General features: G+C 38.3%; 1 protein-coding gene across 1 annotated transcript in view; it reads left to right on the forward strand.

Moving 5' to 3' along the window:
* Window positions 1-5,172: 5,172 nt before the first annotated feature.
* WASL (WASP like actin nucleation promoting factor) overlaps window positions 5,173-20,991 on the forward strand; it is a 100,337-nt gene continuing 84,518 nt past the window's right edge. Inside the window, exon 1 of the mRNA XM_074193797.1 lies at window positions 5,173-5,583. Coding sequence (XP_074049898.1) covers window positions 5,455-5,583 — 129 coding nt within the window. The 5' untranslated portion in view covers window positions 5,173-5,454. The remainder of the gene's footprint in view (window positions 5,584-20,991) is intronic.

A 20,991-nucleotide genomic window follows, 5' to 3' on the forward strand; every position in this document is an offset into this window, starting at 1 on the left:
AATACAACTATTGGGTCTATACCCTGAAGAGATCATGAAAAAGGGCAAAAACCCTCACATATACAAAAATATTCAAAGCAGCCCTGTTTGTGGTGGCAAAGAATTAGAAATTGAGTGAATGTCCATCAACTGGGGAATGACTGAACAAATTGTAGGATGTGTATATCATGGAACACTATTGTTCTATTAGAAATCATGAGGGATAGGATTTCAGAGAAGCCTAGAAAGACTTGTATGAACTGATGCTGAGCAAGATGAGCAGAACCAGAACACTGAACATGACAGCAACATGGGAGTGATGATCCACCTTAATGGACTTGCTCATTCCATCAGTGCAATAATAGGGGCAATTTTAGGCAATCTGTATCTAGAGATACCATCTGAATCCAGAGAAAGAACTGTGAAGTTTAAACAAAGACCATTATTATCTTCAATTAAAAAAAAGTTCTTATGTACTACATAATTTTATTACCTCTAATATTTTATTTTTTTCCTTAAGGATATGATTTTTCTATCAACACATTCAATTTTGATCAATCTATAGCATGGAAACAATGTAAAGGATTATCAGACTACCATGGAATATTTAAATATATATATATATTTCTGAAGCTTTCTGATGTCTATGTATTATTAACATATAGAAACACCGATTTTGTAATGCAAAAGCCTTTGGGTTTATTTTGCTAAGTAGGTTATCCAGGGGCAAAGGGAGAAGTTATGCAAGGCGTCCTGGGGTAGTCCTGATATTAACTTTAGACAAATAACATAAATCCTACAGGATGTCAATATTTTCTGTAAAATGGGAGGGCGGGATGAATTAGAGAGATCTCAAAGATCTTTTTCCATTTCCAAAATTCTATTTTCCATCATTGCCTCTCTAGATTTAATTGCATTATGAAATACTTTCCAAGTGCCCCACTGCTTTGACTTTTTCCTCTTTTCTCCCACACATACTTCTCCAGTCTCCAAACAATCTTTCAAAAGCACTGACCAAATAATTCTTCCTAAAGCACCACTCTGATTGTGTCTGCTTTAAAATTTTAACTCCCCATTGCTTAAAGAATAAAGAATAAATTTCCATTCCTTGCATTTGAAGCCCTCAATTTACAATCACATGTTCTATGGTCTAGAATCTAGATAAGCCGGGCTGTTATATCTTTCTGTTCTTATATTGCTCTTTCATTTTTGCCTTACAATCACATATCTGGAATGAATTCCTTTCCCTTTCACCACCCATTCCCATGTCCTACTGTTGAAGTATTTCACATTTATGGAAGTTGTACTTGAACTAGCCTTGAAAGATGAAATTCAATAGAGAGAAATGGCAGTGGTGATTCAGGTGGATTCTTTCCAGCTACCAACAACTCCAATAAAAACCTTCTCCCTCCTCAAATATGCCAGAACTTTGGACTCAGATTTTCACTTACTTCACTTCCCTGTATAAAATAGTTCATAGATTCAATTTTATAGATGTCTTTCAAAGCAAGTTTTTTGAAAGAGTCCTGACATATTTGTTTATCTCCTAGGGGATCTTGCACAGTGCATTTTTTTGTATTACATTAGAAAAAAAAATTCTTTTTTTGGAGTGAATGCTTTTCCAAACTATCTCCAGCTTCTAAATTTCTAATCAAATGTTGATTTTGAACTGTTATTTCTGAAATTTTCTGCTTCCTATGTAAAAATTTAGAAAAATATTTAATTTGTCTCTAAACTTTTTTGGATATAGTTATCAGATCACTTCATTTCTGCATTTAAAAAATTCTCTTTTAAAGTGTGTTAAGCTGTGATTAACCCAAATGCTATCAGACTGAGCCTTTAAGGCTGGGAGATTTTTAATTTAATAATTAATATAACATAGGTATTGACTTAAAATCATTAAGGTAAAGATAATAATACTTAAAGTTTGAGTTAAGTATCTACTTAAGATTTATCAGAATTTCTGGGTAATTTTCTTAGCCTGCCTGATACTAGGCAGCAGAATTGAAAGGAATTGACTTTTCCCGACTTAAATCCAAGATATCTGTAAATACCTTGGGAAATTCCTTAGGAGAGCATGGTGTGAGTTGGTTAGAAAAGAAACATCTTGAGCTAAGGGATTTTGCTACCAGGTTGACTCGTTGTAGATGTGGTTCTGACTAACAAAAGATCTGAAATGTATTATTATTAGCTCTATGCAAGAGTCATCTCACCAGAGAAAACTATCACTTTTTAGAAAGAATTCCTACAATGCCATGGCTGCAGCAACTTAAGCAAAATAAGGCTATACTACAGATAGGTGAAAAGGATCACCTGGTTAGGTATTTAGGGAGATAAGGGATGCCTTGGAAATGAGTAAATGATACAAATCAGAACTTGATTTACTAAGATCTAAGAAAATTTAATAATGCAGATTAAAATTTTAAAAATGTTGCACTTTTTTTGAGAACTGCTGTTAGAAATTTACCAGTACATCCCAATAAATGACAACAGAAGTTTTTCTGGGTAGCTTTGTAAAAAGAGACAATGCATAGCTATTGGTTGGTTCTTATTCCTCGTTATTGAAGACCAAAATGACATCACTATGTTTGAGACAAATTACAGTGTGTCCCACTGTGGCTGATCAAACTAAGAGGAGCTTGGAATGCTCTACCACAGACTGTTGATCTGACCAAGGCCTTTGATACCATCAGTCATGAAGGCAGAGCTATTATAGTGGAATAACAAGTTTCTGGGAGATGGGCTGGGCCTTGGTCAGGCCTAATGGTTCCTGCTCAGAATATAAAGAGACACATAAACTGTTTAACATTTAACTAAAAAGAGTCTTACTAAATAGCAGTGAAAGTATTCAGGATAGTTACAATACTGATATATTTAGAAGCACTCCCTTGCCTCCCCATTCACCAGCATTACATATATATATATATATATATATATATATGTTATATATATATGTATATACACACATACACACACACACCTGAGGACCCTCTTTCTTTACTGGGCCTTTTATAATAGCTTACTAGGAAACCATATCAAAGATTCACACCTTAGTCTTCATGACCATTAAATCTTGAAGATACTTTTCATTTTCCCCATAGGGGAAAATCTAGCTTAACCTACCTGAAGCAGATTCCTACCATACCTGCTGTGATGTAAGGCAAAGATCAAAGATCAGGAGTTGTTGGGAGTCAAGGGGTGGGTAGGGAGGATGGTGGCTAGAGGAAAGTGTGACCTCTCATCAGTCTGAGAATCTACAGGAGGCTGTACCTCTTTATATAATGGGGGATTTTTCTTGGTTTTATTGACTTTACTATTTTGTCATTTTGCTATTTTATTATATTCCTAGTTCTTGATCTGTTGCTAGAGAATAAACTGGAGGTTTAAGCTGTATTAGTTTTACTATGAGTAGTTAAAATAAACCACCCTGAAAATTGGGTAAGAGCTTATCTGTGCTACACATGATTTCGTGTGTCCATTTTTACCAATGGTGCATCATCATCATTATCATCATCATCATAATATTATTATAGCTAGCATTTATACAGAACTTTAAATAGACAAAGCCCTTTATAAACATCTAATTTTATCCCCAAAACAACACTATGAGACAAGTGCCATCGTCCCCATTTTACAGATGAGGAAACTGGCAGTGATTCCAGCTTGCCCTGGATCATATAGCTACTAAATTATCTCATCTCAGATCTTCTGACTCCGGAACTAGTGATATATCCATTGTATTACCTAGCTGTTTTCAAATTCCAGACTCCCTAAGGAATCCATTTTAGGCCATAGTTTTTGGGCAGCAGAGATATAACAAGCCACAATAATCATCTATTAAGAACACTATTGGGGGGGGTGGCTAGGTAGTGCAGTGAATAGAGCACCGCCCTCGAGTCCGGAGTACCTGAGTTCAAATTCGGCCTCCGAACTTTCTAATTACCTATCCGTGTGGCCTTGGGCAAGCCACTTAACCCCATTGCCTAGCAAAAAACCTAAAAAAAAATACTATGATCCAGGCATTGACCTTAGTCATGGGGCTGCTTTAATAAATACTTTAAATATATAAAAATAAATGCTTTAAACATATAAAGAGACAAAGATGTGTGCTGGATGCAGCAAGGTAGAAATGCATCAATTTCAGCATTTTCCAGAACTACTTTATTGAAACATCTGGTTTGTCTTTCTGCCTCAAATCTCTCCCCATACCAAACTATGCTCCAATTTGCTAATGTTCCTAAATATATATATATATATATATATATATATATATATATATATATATATATAATTTTTTTTCAAGGCAATGGAGTTACGTGGCTTGCCCAAGGCCACACGGCTAGCTAATTATGAAGTGTCTGAGGCCTCATTTGAACTCAGGTCCTCCTGACTCCAGGGCTGCGACAATTGATGTTCCTAAATCGCACCTTCAATTCAGGGCTCCCTATCTCCTCCAGGATCAAATATGAAATCCAGGTCGGCTTTTAAGGGCCTGGCGGGGTCCTCCCCCCGTCAACCTCCCCCTTGGTCCGGTCCTCCCGCCCGTCCTGGGCTGGTGCTGCGCCATCCTGCCCGCCCGTGCCCCCTGCAGAATGCGGTCCCAGTTTTCCTGCGGCCCGGGTCCCGCGTTTAGCTCCAGGGGCGCTCCTTAACTCAGGTGTAACTCAGGCGTGGGGCCGCTCACGAAACCTGCCACCCGGGCTTTAGGGCCGCCGCCTCGTCCTTAGGCCACGGGTGATGCTGTCCGGAGTGGGCACAACTAGGCGGGCACTCCAGCTCCGGCCCCCGGCCCGGGTGGAAGGCGGCCCCGGCGGCCCCCTCCTTAGTCGGAACAAAGTTGGCGGAGGCCGGACACCTGCGGTTTCGGGGGAGCGGCCCGGGCGGGGGTGTTAGCGAGCCCCGGAAGGAGCCCCATTTCCTGGGGGCGGGAGGAGGCCGCTCCCCTCCTCCACCCTCGGGGTCCCCCAGTCTCCGGGGAGCTGCAGCGGGGGCCCCGGGGCGGAAGGGAGGGCGGGGCCCGGCGGCGCGGGGCGGGGCCGGGCGGGCCGATCGAGACTCGGGCCGGGGGGAGGAGGGCGAGCTGGCTCCGGCTCCGGCGGCGGAGTTTCCGGCGCGCACCCCCGCCTCCCGGGGGCCGTGGTCTCGCCCGCCCCCGCTGCCATGTTGGATCGTGCCGCCGCCGCCGCCGCCGCCGCCGCCGCCGCCGCGGAAGAGCTGGCGGAGCCCGGAGCGTAGCGCCGTGGCCGCGGCCTCGGGGCGGACTGCGGCACCGCGGCGGCCGGGAAGCCCTCTCCTCCGCGCGGCCCGCCGGGAGGCCCCGCCCGCGCCCGGCCCTCCTCCCCTCCCCCGCGGCCCAGCGCGATGCTGCGGCTCTGACGGCGCCGCTCCCCGCCCCGGCCCTGCGAGCGGGAGACCCGCCGGAGCAGCAGGACCAGGCAGCCGGAGCAGCAGGACCAGGCAGCCGCCGCCGCCGCCATGAGCAGCAGCCAGGCGCCGCCGCAGCAGCAGCCGCCGCCGCCGCGGAGGGTCACCAACGTGGGCTCGCTGCTCCTCACCCCGCAGGAGAACGAGGCGCTCTTCAGCTTCCTCGGCAAGAAATGCGTGGTGAGTGGCCGCTCGGGGCGCCGGCCCTCGGGGAGGGGGCCCGGCGCCGCCCCGCTGCCCTCCTGGGCTGCAAACTTGGCGAGGGCGGGTGGGGGAGGGGCCGGCCCCGCCGCAGCCCCCGCGGGCCCCGCCGCCCCGGGCCGGGCCCCGCCGCCCCGGGCTTCCCGGGCCAGGCCGGCGGGGGCGGGGAATGGATGCCGCCCGCCTCGCCGCCATGCGCACTGGGAGCTCGGGCCCCGGACTTGCGGGCTCCGAGGAAGCGGGGTGGGGGTGGGGCGCGGCGGGCCGGGCCGGGGCACCTGCCTGTTCGGGAGGGTCCGGGTGCCCGAGGCCCGGGGAGACCCACGCGCGCGGGCTGAGCTTCCAGGGGCGCGTGGATCGGACACCAGGGTTGGAGCCTCCGGGCGTTTAAGGGTCCTCGCCCTGGTGAAATGTTTACTTCGTGTATAATGTCATTAGTAAAAGTATTCACAAAGTCGTCCCACGGACTCTAGGAAAGCGAACATAAAAATTCTAAGGGAAGATAAAACTTTTTTTTTTAGTGTTGAATAGGTGTCAGGTGCTTTTTACCCAGCGATTGCCGGGGCGCCTAGGTGGCGCAGTGCTTAGAGCAGGAGGCCCCGAGTTCAAATGCGGACTCGGACACTTAGTTTTGACTTAAACTTGGCCGAATCTTGCCAAAACCAAAATAACTCCGCTAGGTAGGTTTATTGTTTGTATTGTCACCCCATATTGCAGTTCAGGAAACTTGGGTTGAAAAGGTTTGCCCAAGATCTCACAGCTAAGTGAGTGTCTGAGATCTGACACATTCCTAACTCTAGGCCCAACCCTTGAACCACCAGTTCCCTCCCAGGGCATCTATAAGAATCCTGTAAGAAGCGCTGTAAGGACCCTAGAGTACCACTGCCCTGTGGAGAGATTTGGAATTGGGGGGGGCGGAATCATTCAGAGCTAATAAATGAATTACTTCTGAAATTTCATCAAAATTTAAGAATTTGGGGGGGGGGATCATCCAGAGCTCAATAATGAATTACTTTTGAAATTTCATCAAAATTTAAGAATTTGGGGGGGGGGGAATCATCCAGAGCTAAATAATGAATTACTTCTGAAATTTCATCAAAATTTAAGAATTTGGGGGGGGGGGAATCATCCAGAGCTAAATAATGAATTACTTTTGAAATTTCATCAAAATTTAAGAATTTGGGGGGGGGGAATCATCCAGAGCAAAATAATGAATTACTTTTAAAATTCCATCAAAATTTAAGAATTTGGGGGGAATCATCCAAAGCTAAATAATGAATTGCTTTTGAAATTTCATCAAAATTTAAGAATTTGGGAGGAATCATCCAGAGCTAAATAATGAATTACTTTTGAAATTTCATTAAATAATTACACTTGTTACAGAGGAAGTACATTTTCATGTCACATTCATTTAGACAGGAAGGGAAATAATGTTTGTATGCCAGTATACTAAGTAATTACTATGAGGTTGTCTTTGCTGTTTACTGTTTGCTACCTCTTCCAGTTTCAGAAAATGACTGATTTGGAAGGACACTGAACAATTTACTATAGAAAGATAGGGCATTGCAGTAGCTGAAGTAATGGACTGATAGATAAATTGTTAAATTATTCTTTGTCACGTCCTTCAATATCAGACAATTAGCTTTTCATCTTTCCTAAACAGCCCTATGTTATACCTCTCTCCTTTGCATAGAATTCTGTTCAATTCAAGAAACACCAGGATAAATTGACAGAGGAACATCTTTACCTTCAAAGAGAATGTAGGGTGATAAAGTATGAATACTCAAGAGTAAAGTACAAAGTAATTTGAGGAGGTAGAAAACCTTAATAAATGGGATTGTCATGAAGATAAGCTTTGAAAGATGAAGAGAATTCTGAGAGGTGATTCTAGCCATGGGAAAATGGCTTGTACATATGGACAGTGAAATATGGAATGATGAGTTCGCAGAACAACTACCTAATAACTCAGTTTATCAAGAACAGAGTGCTAGAAGGGGACAATGAAGTGCATTAAGTCAGTAGCCAGAATTTGAAGGATTTGAAAAGTTAGATAGGGAGCTTTTATTTTATCCTTGTTCATTGTTATTATCTTTGTTTCCTTAAAGTGATTGGAAGTCATTGAAAGCTTTGGAGCCAAGGGGTGAGGAATTGAAGTGAAATATTTTTGTTTGGGGGAAAAATTATATTTTAGACTCTTTTGCTGAATAATTGGATGTATTGCTTTATCCATAAGCAGTATTTGCATTTCAGCATGTTGGAAATTCACTGGAGTAAAAGGACTGGATTTGCTCTAGGTTAAGGGTATTGCTATATTGTCTGTGGTTGGTTTGAGTTATGTGTATAAGGCTTTGTGAAGGGGATAAATCTTCATTCTATATCTGAAAAATGCTTTTAAGTATACTGATAGATTTAGTAGTGTTAATGGACTTTCCCCCCCTTAACCCTTGTTTTTAAAATAAGAAAGTGTGTTTCTGGTTAATTTTTGAAACCATAGTTTAAATTTTCTAATAAAGAAAAAATCCAAACAAATTCTAAATTAGAATATCTGTCTCTGTTTTAGAATAAGTAATAACTGCTTTCATGTAGTTGAATCTAGTTTCAGGTTTTTGTATGTCTTTTTCTGGACCTTTTTTTGGTGGTGATGGTTTTATTTTAATTGGTGCAGGTAACTTCCAGCGAAGAAACTCAGTCTAGCAATGCAGATCACCTATTTATAGTTTTATAATTTATAGTTTTAGAGAGGTGACTGGGGACATTGAGTTAAGGAGACTATTCATCCATGATTACAACACTCTTGTGTCAGAGGTAGGATCCTGACTCCTGACCTGGCTTTCTGTCTCCTGCTCCCCTTCACTGCCTCTCTAAAAACAAAATTAAAACAACTAGAAAAACTTTTTTTAGAAAAGAGTTATTGTAAATTTTCTAAGTGGAGCTGAATATGCAAAACCATTTACTGAGAGGACAGGGCAAACCTTGAGCACTGCAGCTGGCTGTCTCACTTTGTCCTTGTTTTAATCGATTTAACTCATCTCTTCCAAGAAACTTTCCTTGGTTAAGATTATACTGTTCTATTCCTTAGCATGTGTGTACACTGGGAAGTTGGCTTTGTTCCTTTTTAACTTATTTATTTTATCTAATTCTTTATTAACCTCCCAAATTAGCAGAAAGTACGCATCCTTCTCTGGGTTTCAGGATAATTTTAGTTTAATATTTAAGACCGGAATGTTTAGAGCTGGAAGAGACCTTAAAGATAATCTAGTGCAAGGTAAGATCCAGAGAGGTCATTAAGTTGCTAAGCATCAGGCAGGCAGAATTGGTCTGCTGATCAGTTTCCTTTTCCATAATACCAGAGCCTAAATGCATAGACAATACTTGGTAATAGTTGTGAGTAAAAATTACTGCTCTTATTCTGATTTAGTCTTTAATCTGTCCAGTCAGCTCTTCCCTCCCTTCTTTAGATTAACCTTTATACACATATCTCATTATAGCATTTCTGTGCTTAAAAAAAAAACCAAACCACAAAAACTAAGGGCTCCTTAAGTGCCTCATCAAAAGTCCTCCAACCCAGCCAGTCAGGTTTGCACCCTAATATTTAATTTACTTTTGTACCTCCTCCACACTGAACTACTTAACTGTTCACTGAATATGAGCTTTTTTGCCTCTCTTCAGGAAGTGAATGTGTCTAACTTGGGGGGGGGGGCACTAGAATGAGTCTAATAAGGGGATGTGACAAACCTTAATCTTGGTTATTGTAACTATCTCTCCTGCTAGGATAAAGTGTTAATTTTCCCCAGGTTCATTTTTGAGTTGATCTGAGCTGTCCCCTTAACCTTCAGAATCCCCAATTCCCCTCTATTGAAGTCTTGTCTTTGGTTCAAGATTCCATTCACCTTGCCAAATCTTCCTTAAAGTCTTTTGTGTCACCTTTTTGGATTTGTATCCCATTTTACTTTTTGCTGTAGCTTTTAACATTTTTTGTTTACTCTCTCCTTTATTGCATTCAGCTCCACAAACATTTAAGTATTTACTATGTGCTAGGTTCTGTGTAGTCTTAATAGTATGCTAGATACTTAAAATTCAAAGAAAAAAATGAAACTATCCTTGACTTTGAAGAGTTTATGAGAAATAACTGCAACAGCTGGTAGGATCAGGAAAGGCTTTGGGGTGGAAGCAGCAACTGGACTAAGCATAAAATGATGGAGGATGACTTCATTTGGTAGGGAGTGCATTCCAGGCATAGGAAGTTTACTGAATTTGGAGACAATTAATAGTTCAATTTAACCGTAATTGAGAGTCTGTGAAGGGAGAACAGTATGAAATAGTTGGAAAAAGGAATCAAATTATAGAAGGATTTAAATGCCAAGCTAAGTATTTTGTACTTGTACTCTAGAGGCAATAGGGCACCAAGGAAGGTGTTTGGGGGAATGACATGGTCAGATTTGTTCCTCAGGAAAATTAATTCAACCGCTATGTTGAAGGATATATTGAGAGAGGAGGGAGAAGCTCCTGAACAGTTCAGGAAACAGATAATGAGGGACCAGAAATGGTCTATATGAATAGTAAGAAGTTGACTGAGCAAAAGCAAGTTACTCTGTTTACTTTTGTGGCTTCACTAGTGTCTAGTTCAGTGAATCATAAATATTAGATACTTAATAAATTTTCATGCTGAGAAATGTTGTTAGAACTCACTTCTAACTATTAATTTGCTGATACACTGTTAAGACTCAGGCTGCACTTGGACTTGACTTTTTAAATAATAAATATAACTTAATTGTACTGATTCTGAAATAGTAAAGGTAGCAGCAGTAGCAGCTATGAGACACACTAGGATACAATAAAAGGGAGCCTGACTCTAGGCTTCTGGTAGTCAATTGAGAATTTTTTCTTGCTCATGCAGATTTTTAAAAAATTTTATCTATTTATTTATTTTGAATTTTACAATTTTCCCCCCTGATCTCACTTTCCTTCTCCCCATCCCCCACAGAAGGCAGTCTGTTAGTCTTTATATTATTTCCATGGTATATACATTGATCTAAGTTGAATGTGATCAGAGAGAAATCATATCCTTAAGGAAGAAAAATAAGCCAAATTACATAATAAGATAACTTTTTAAATTAAAGGTAGTAGTCTTTGGTCTTGTTCAAACTCCACAATTCTTTTTCTGGATACAGATGGTATTCTCCATCTCAGCAGATACCCCACAATTGTGCCTGATTGTTGCACTATTGGAATGAGCAAGTCCATTAAGGTTTATCATCACTCCCATGTTGCTGTTAGGGTGTACAATGTTCTTCTGGTTCTGCTCATCTGGCTCAGCATCAGTCAGTTCATGCAAATCCTTTCAGGCTTCCCTGAATTTCTATCCTTCCTGGTTTCTAATAGAATAATACATATACCACAGTTTATTAAACCATTCCCCATTTGATGGACATTCACTCAGTTTCCAATTCTTTGCCACCACAAACAGGACTGCTATGAATATTTTTTGTTCAAGTGATACTTTTACCCTTTTTCATCATCTCTTCAGGATATAGACCCAGTAGTTTGTTTGGCTGGATCAAAGGGTAATACACATTTTTGTTGCCCTTTGGGCATAATTCCAAATTCCTTTCCAGAAAGGTTGGAGGAGTTCACAGCTCTACGCACATGCAGACTTAACAAAAAGTCTTGAATTTTGTACCTAATATAATCTTGCATCCTGATTCTGAACTTTTGGTAAATTGATCCTGATATTTTTGATGAGTGGAATTATATCCCTTAGCTTGGATAGGGAGGTATAGATTGCTAATAGTCTATTGATACTTGAAGGAGAAGAAAACTAGGAGCCCTGTCATTTTTATTTCAGGTGTCTATGGTGCCCTGACCCAACAGCAGAGGAAGTTCATTGTTGTGGTTCAGTTGTACTGATTGGCATGAGTGGTGGCAACTCAGAGGATCATAATCTAAGGACTAAGATGAAAGACATTATCATGAAGTCTAATACTTTGCTTTTTTTTTGTTTTTTGCAAGGCAATGGAGTTAAGTGACTTGTTTAAGGTCACACAGCTATGTAAATCTTAAGTGTGTGAGGCTGGATTTGACTCCAGGATTGGTGTGCCATTTAACTGCCCCTAATACTGATTTTAAAGTTGAGGAAACAAGTAAGTTGCCCAAGTAGCAGGGTCTAGATTTGAACCCAGATCCTTTTTTTTTTTTAAGGTTTTTGCAAGGCATATGGGGTTAAGTGGCTTGCCCAAGGCCACACAGCTAGGTAATTATTAAGTGTCTGAGACCGCATTTGAACCCAGGTACTTACTTACTCCTGACTCCAGGGCCGGTGCTTTATCCACTGTGCCACCTAGCCCCCTCGAACCCAGGTCCTTTGATTACACCGTCTCCAAACTGAACTTTAGCCCACTCTTGCCAAACTATTTTCCTTACATCTCCAAAAAAAAAAAATAGTTCAAAGGAAGAGTGTAGAAGGCTTAAATATTAAAGGAGAACAATTAACATCCAAATCAGGGGATATCTTAAGATTCGAGTCTCAGCACTGTCACTAACTCACAAACGAGTATATCATTTAATTTCTCTTAACTCAATTTTCTCATCAGTAAAAGGAAGACTTTATGTTCGGTTCTAATAGTCTGTATTTCAGGGCATTGTCATGATTAATAGAAAATTCTTTTATTCAGTTTGCATTTATTAAGCTCTTGTTATATGTTAGATACTATGTTAACCTCCAAGGATACAAAGAAAAATGAAACAATTCTCAAGGAGCTTATATAGTCCTTTGAATAAAAGCAATATATACATTGAAAATTAAATACAAAATCATACTAAATAATCTTGAGGGGAGCACAGATAGTAATTTAGAGGATGGATTAGGGGGGAGGATTCCTATAGAAGTTAGCTTTCTGTGCTTAAAGCCCACTAAGGACTTCTAGTGCCTCCCCAATAAAGACTTTGTATTCCAAAGTCCTCCAACCCAGTCAGTTTTGCACTTAGCTTTCTTTCTATTTACTTTACATTGCTCTCCTCCCATTCATGGAACAGGAGCCAGGTGCTTTACAATTATGTCATTTGAGCATAACAACTCCAGAGAGATAGATTGTTTTGAGCTTGAGTCTTCCTTATTCCAGGCCTGGCACTGTAACATCAGTATAAAGATAAAAAGCTTTGAAAGGCTTGAGAACTCCAATCATTGTAGGGACCAACTACAGTTCTAGAGGACTGATGATGAAACATACTACTCATCTCTTGAGAGAGTGGCGATAGATTCAAAATGCAGAACAATTTTTGAACATAGCCACTGTGGGAATTTGTTTTTCTTCCATATCTGTCAAAAAGGACTTTATTTTTCTTTTTTTCTTTATTTTTTTTCTTCAGTGAGAGGGTAGAGTAAGAGCCTAAGATGATAGTAAAAGATAATAAAAAGAAGAGGTTATTGAGGAATTATTTTAAAAAATGCAAATGGAAGTCCAAAGAGATGCATAGACTAATTGAACTACTGGAGAGTATATAGAGAAGAGGAGAAGACCCAAGACAGAGGTCTGGGATGAGCCCATTCCTGTGGGTTGGTTTAGATGATGATCCAGGTAAAATTGAGAAGAAGCAATTAGAGAACTGTTTGGGAACAATGGTGTGAAAACAAGGGGAAAAATGTGTTTAGGAGGACAAGATGGTCAGCAGCTTCAGAGACCAAGAAGTTACAGAGAAGTAAATCAGAATAAGAACCAAGAAAAGATGATGCGATTTAGCAGTTATTTCAACATTGGTAATCTTAAGAGACAGCAGTTTCAGTCAGATGATGAGATTTGAAACCAAAGTGCAAAAGGAGAAAATGGAGGTGTTTGGGTGTGAAAAGGAGGAGAAATATATCTTGAAATAGTGGTAAGATTAAGTGCATTTTGAGAATGAGAGTAAATCTATCTGGACCTGTTTAAGCAATAAAGAAAGGTAAGTGGAATAAAGAAAAAAATTTAAATTAATGAAAGGTGACCTAAGGAAGCAAATTTCTGGAGGAGATGAATTGGGAGCTAATGTGATAAAGATTGCAATTAGAAAGGTTGAGGTTTACAAGGAGAAAAGCTACCTATTCCTCAATCTGGATTAGAAAACAAGGAAAATGCTGTTGATTTGTAATATTCAGTTGAGGAGAAAAGGAAAATATCTCATGGTTAGCCTCAGTTTTTAACAGTGAAGAATTTTGGTGAGGGGGATGATATAGATGTCAATAATGAGAGAAGAGGAGAGAGATCGGAGAGGTAACTTAGGAAAATCATTTAGATATTGACTTGCAAGAACCTTGATTGATATCAGTTTATTTTCAGAAATCTAGTTTTTATTTTAAATTAATTTATTGTTTTGCTAGATGCTGGATAATTGCATGACTTTGCTTGCTGATACTTTTGTTTTTATGTCACCTGCAGTTTCCCTTACTCTTTCTCAAAGAACCACACTAAGAATTTTTTAAAGAGAGAAAAAGGAGGGAAAACAACCCTACAAAAACCTTTCAAGGCATTGAAAAAAAAACAAGTTAAAATCATGAACCCTACTTACCTCTTCTAAGCAGTGAGAAAGACATTTCTTCTCCTATCTCCTTTTGGAAGCTGAACTTGTTCTGTTTTTTTTTTTTTTTTTTTTTTTTTAAGGTTTTTGCAAGGCAAATGGTGTTAAGTGGCTTGCCCAAGGCCACACAGCTAGGTCATTATTAAGTGTCTGAGACCAGATTTGAACCCAGGTACTTACTCCTGACTCCAGGGCCAATGCTTTATCCACTACGCCACCTAGCCGCCCCTGAACTTGTTCTTTATAATTTGATAACATTCAGTTTCTATAGTTTTGTGGTCATTATTGTAGTAGTGGTATGTATCATTTTCTTGATTCTTTTTACTTCATTCTGCATCAGTTCATAAAAGTCTTTACATTGGTTCTCTGTATTCATCATGTTTTGTTTCTTATAGCATAGTAGTAATATTCCATTACACTCATATAACAGCATGTTTCCCGATCATGGGCCAACTCTTGTTTCCATATCTTTGCTACTGCTAAAAGGTGTAAGACTTTTGGTATATATATATATGGAGTTTTTTTGTTTGTTTATTTTTTGTCAGTGGCATCCTTGGTGTGAGAGATGGTCGCCTGTGAAGTTTCCTCATGAGAACCTTTTTTCATGCAGTTTCTAGGTTTTACCTTGAGAGGTAGATTCACAAGGATTTAATGTTGTCTACAGTTAGTTTGAATGAAATTTCTCTTTTTATCTTTTGTCCTTGAGTTTTGTTGTTCATATGTATAGAGAGAACATTCTTATACACATATGGTGAGAATGACATTCAGTACAGCTCTCTTATGAAAATACTTCTGTTTCACCTTATCTTTTATTATTCAGAAGTAAAAACTTTCTGGTTCCCATGATTCTTGGAAAATGAGATAATTTTTAAGGAAAATTAAATTGACTTTTTTCTGACTGGGTATCTCCAAATTTGGTCAGAGGAGATGCATAATGAGGTTTTGTGGAACATCACTTTTAATAAGATACAGATTGAATAAATATGGTAGCAAGGGATTGAAAACTGTAACTTTCCAATAGGATAGAGATTAGTTATGAATAATTAGGATAATGAGGGTTGAATTTGCCTTGTAGTAGTTTGATAGTATTAGTAAGAAGATTGTGAGTGTCTTACCAGCTAATGATAGGATAAGACAGAATTTAGAGGTAAGATTATTAATTACTATAAAAATGACCTGCAAATTATTATTTTTGACACACTCCCTCTTTTGTGCTAATTTACAATGGAATGTGTCCTTCCTCTAGGAAATAAAAAACCTTTCCCCACTCCCTGATTCAGACTCCAAATTCTTGATTCCTATGTGCCTCGTTTATCTCACACATTAAGATATATGACCAGCAGTGATGTGTCAGTTTTAAAAGGTATAGACATTTTAGCCACTTCTATTTTCATCATTTGACTATTTTCCAGAATGGTGATTTCTCCATCTACACCTTAATGTTCTTGTCTTTCCCCAATTCCTCCAACATTGACTCGTCGCATCTTTGCCATCTTGTCCAATTTGCTGAGTCTGAAGCAAAACCTGGGATCTGTTGGGGGTGTTTTTTGTACTTAAGGATTTAATTTATTTTGAGTTTTACAATTTTCCCCCTAACCTTACTTCCCTCCCCCCATCCCCCACAGAAGGCAATTTGCCAGTCTTTACATTGTTTCCATGGTATACATTGATCCAAATTGAATGTGATGAGAGAGAAATCTTCTCCTTAAGGAAGAAACATAAAGTATAAGAGATAGTAAGATCAGACAATAAGATATGGGTTTTTTTTTCTAAATTAAAGTTAATAGTCCTTGGTCTTTGTTCAAACTCCACAGTTCTTTCTCTGGATACAGATGGTGTCCATTGCAGACAACCCCAAATTGTCCCAGATTGTTGCAAGAAGTCCATCAAGGTTGATCATCACCCCGTGTTGCTGTTAGGGTGTACAGTGTACAGTGTTTTTCTGGTTCTGCTCTTCTCACTCAGCATCAGTTCATGCAAATCCCTCCAGGCTTCCCTGAAATCCCATCCCTCCTGGTTTCTAATAGAACAGTAATGTTCCATGATATACATATACCACAGTTTGCTAAGCCATTCACAATTGAAGGACATTTACTTGATTTCCAGTTCTTTGCCACCTGTTGTTTTATCTTTTATACATTTCTTAAACAGTGATGGGAGCCTTCTTTCTTATGGTTATTGGTATTTTGCAAATTCTTTTGAGAACTGTTTGTTCTTACCCTTTGAACATATTGGGGAATTCCTTTGGACCTTACATATTTCTGATGTGTTTTTAGCTTCCACATAAAACTTACCAGACATTTGATGGAATTATTTTTCATCACTATTTAATATTCTATATTCATTTATTTTATTTGTGCTAAAGCTTTTCAGTTTCATGTATCAAAACGATGTAATCAAAACCCAACTTTTGAAGGGTTAATCTACTACTCTTAGCAATATAAGTTGGTTGACCTCTTTCTGATTTTTTTTTTAAGATATGACCTTTAATATTCAGGTCACATCTATTTTGAATTTATTCATGTTAGAAGATATTGGTTTAAAACCCCATATTCTGATAGAATGCTTTCCATTTCTGTAGGTGTTGGTGTTTAAAATAAGAAAACATTTTTATTTATAACTATATAAGAATTATAAGAATTTTCTATTTTAAACTTTAGACTTGATTTTCAGTGAGACTAGTATTTTGTTTTGAGGACCAGATTAAAGTTAAGATTAATACTGATGCTCAAAGCTTTCATTTATATCATTTTTATTCATTAAGTTACTCAGATAATTAGATGTTAAATATAATATTAACTTATTTTCTGAAACTAAATAGGTTTCAAGAGGCACTAAGAAGCTTTTCAGAAAATTTATCTGTACCTACTCTGTATCAGGTGCTATGAGAGGGATTATAAGAGCAAAAAGGAAACAATTCTTTGCCCTAAAGGAGCTTACTTTGGGGAATAAAGAAAGCATTATGATATTTACATAGATTACTTTATACAAAACCAAGATCTTTTTGATTGGGAGGATACTAGTAACTGGGGAGGTCTGGAAAAGTTTCCTATGATGGACAGTGCTTGAACTAAGTCTAGTCTCCCCAGAGGTAGAAGTGGGAATGGAATGTATTCTAGGCATGAGGTACTGTATGGCAAAGGAATCTAGAGAGAAAATAGAGTAGTATCCTTTGAGGAACAGCTAGAATGCTCATTTGGAAGGATTGTGGGAATATTTCATGAGGCTGAAAAAGGTAGGTTTCTCTTTTTTTCTTTTTCTGGTTTGTGGTGAGTTGTGTTAGAGGGAGTGGAGCTAAGGAAAGGATAATGGCAACAACAGTAAAAGAAATTAGAGAAAGATCCTTAAAGTATTTTTTTATGCATAGAGAAGATCAGAAGGAAGACTTAGCATAAAATTAGTACACATTTTAAAGTTATATTTAAAAAGAAAAGGCAATGGGCAAGCCACTTAACCCCATTGCCTTGCAAAAAAAAAAAACCTAAAAAAAATCACCTCATAAACAGAAAAGCAAGCTGTACACAACCGGGTCCTTTTATGTAAGTTACTATCAATCTTGTAGGATAGTGTCAAGAATTTCAATGTAAAAAATATATACTTTTCAAAGTTACCATTTGCTCTAAATCTAGATTTAATGCTTGTGAATTATGTCAGATTTTCAGTTCTGGAGAGAATTGAATTGAAAGTCCCCTACTTAAAAAACAGGTTTAATAAAGACAGACAAGTTTACCCATGTTAACTGCTCGAAATTCTTTTGGCTGAAGAATAACAGCTCTGCCGTTTGATATTGGAAAATTTTAGCTGGTTTCATCAGGTTTCCTAGCCAGACTTTTAGTGTTAATATGATAATCTAATGAAAGGAAGACAGTATACAACTGGAAGTCAAGGTTAATTGTATTACGATATATTTCAGTTCATATCCTAATGCTATCCTTTGTTTCTGAGATTTTTTTTTTAAGTTTTCCAGTTCTATTCTAATGAAAAAATGCATTTTTCTTTACAAATAGATCTGAACTTCATTATTAATTTTAATTCTATCTAGAATCTAGCTGTCTTTGCAGCAGGCAATGTGGTTTCATGGAAAATAACCAGGTCTTGGAATCAAAGCCTGGATTCCAATCTTGACTTTGCTGAACTTCTGGTTGGTGGGACCTGGACAAGTCACCTTCTCTGAGCCTCAGTGTTATCCACTCTAAAATGGGGATTTGCACTGCTGCTACCCTTATAGAGTCAAGTAAGAAAATAGAAGTGAAAGGATTTAATAAATATTAAAGAGGGCATGATATAAACTGTTAATTAAGCATTAATGAATATTCACCTTATTAATACTGTTTTGCTTTGAAGATTTCCAGAGGGAAAACAAATTGTTACTTCTTTGCTCACTCTAATAGAATGAATCCTAGATATGTAAGAACTATTTTTGCAAATGTTGAGCTGAGTACTTTCAGTTTTTAAGCATTAAAAGGTTTTATGAATTAGAAGGCTTTTAGTGCATAAAACAACTTATATCATATAGTTTATTCCTACCTGCCTCTTACATCTAGCTTTTTTTTTTTTGAAATATCTTTGCTAGTATCTTGAAGCAGAAGGATCATAGGATAATAGGTAATTATAGAATTGTAGTATTAATAAAGTAGAATGAGATTGAGTGCATTTCTTTCTAATATTATATGTTTAGAAAAATTATGTAGAAGCAGCATCATGACCCCGTGGAGTCCAAAAATGAGAGATGAGAACATCTTCTTGAAGGAATTTGGTAACTTTATAAATATTCAGGGTAATTTAACAAATCACTTACAAGTTTAGTTTGTTATAGCTGAGCATTTTAGGTTCCTTGATATCATTAACAAAAATTTTTGCATGTTTTGTTACTCTGACAGACACCAGTATTTTTCCATATTTCAAAAAAAAAGTCATGTGAAACCAGGAATTTCATTACATATTTTATCATTAGCTTTATTATGTTGTAATTGGTCATTTCATCAGTCTTTTTAAAAATTGTTTTTCTTTACAATATTGTAGTAATTATGAAAATTGTCCTAATTCTTTAACTTTTTGACAGTTCTTATATGTAGTCTCAGAATCTTTCATTTTCATGTAAATTTCTTATGAAATAGTAATGTTCCATTATATTCATATACCATAATTTGTTCATCCATTCTCCAGTTGATGAAGACTCAATTTCCAGGTTTTTACTGTAATAAAAAGTGCTATTTGGAAGATTTTTGTACAAATAGATACTTTCTCCTTTGATCTTTTTGTATAGTATATGCCTGTTAGCAGTCAAAGTTTTGTGACTTTTTTTTCAAAGCCAACAGCTGTCTAGGATTGTTATCAATTTATTATTTCACAAACAATGCATTATTTTGTTCCCACAGTCCCTTCAAAAATGACTCTTTTCCTTTTTTATCATCTTTACTAATTTAATGGATAAGAATGGAACCACAGAATTGTTTCAACTTAATTATTATCAATTTTCTTTATATAGTAAATATTATTGATTGAAGATGATTGTGAGAATCAAATTAGATACTTGTACAATGCTATATAAATGCTAGCTGCTATTATTATCAAAGCATAACGTTGTTTTCCTGTTTCTTTTAACAATGTCTATTTTTATTGTATAAATCTGAGATCTGCATCTTCCTAAAGCATAATCAATTCTCTATCTGAATTTCATCTTTTTGATACTTTTTTTTTGTTTTTGTTTTTTGGCAAGGCAATGGGGTTAAGTGACCAAAATCACACAGCTAGGCAATTATTAAGTGTCTGAGTTCACATTTGAACTCAGCTCCTCCTGACTCCAGGACCAGTGCTGTATCCACTGCACCACCTAGCTGCCCTATGAATCTCTATCTTGTTGCAGTCTACTTTCTAATACATTCAACTATCCTCTTCCATTTTATTCTGTGTCATTCTCTATTATAATTAATTAATTCCCCCTTCGTCCTCTCTTATACTTTTTCCTCTCTTTGCTCCTGAAATCCCTTTACAAAGAATGCAGTAATGAAAGAGTATGAACCACACATTGTAAGTGAAAGAATATATTTCCCTTCTAGTGCTTTTCCTTTCTTTCCCATTCCCAGACTCTGTCATTGATTTTTATATTTTCTTTCCTTTCAATTCCTCTGTAGCTCAGGTTTTTTTCCTCTTCCTTTATTTTATTCCACATTACTTTATCCAACAAACCCCTTATCCTTTCCCTACTCAGGAGCATGTAAGTGATGCAGTAGAGAGAGTACCAGGTCTGGAGTCAGAAACATCCAATTTCAAATCCAGCCTTGAGCACTTAGTAATAACAGTGTAACCCTGGTCAAGTCACCTGACCGCTCTTGGCCTCCATTTGCTCATCTGTAAAATGGGGATGATGATGATGATGATGATGATAGTAGTATTTACCTTGCAGGTTTGTTGTGAGGATCACATGAAATAATAATTAGAAAGCACTTCGTATAGTGCTAGGCCAACCTCTGTTCTCTCTACTATTTATTCTTGGATGGGATGATCAGTCTCTTTTTTTGACCTGACTTTGATTTCCTGTGCACTTGCTTCTGTACATCGGTTAGAATTCTGAGACCAGTCTCCCCTTCTTCCCTCTACCTCTCAGACCTGCTAAGTGTGGGCTGAAAGGATCTATTTCATTTGAGTACTGGAACAAGTTTTTCAGTCTATTCATGGAATGCCTCTTCTAGCTCTTGCAGCTCCTGACTTTGCTTTTATATAGTCCTTTTAGGTAGTAGATCATTGAGAGAATATGTATGGGAGAGCCAAGCTACTTTAAGCTTTTTCTTGCTATAACCTTTCCTGAAAGTCCTTCCCATTCACATATGTTATGGAACT

The sequence above is a fragment of the Macrotis lagotis genome, chromosome 7 (genome assembly GCF_037893015.1).
Source record: "Macrotis lagotis isolate mMagLag1 chromosome 7, bilby.v1.9.chrom.fasta, whole genome shotgun sequence".
NCBI lineage: Eukaryota > Metazoa > Chordata > Mammalia > Peramelemorphia > Peramelidae > Macrotis > Macrotis lagotis.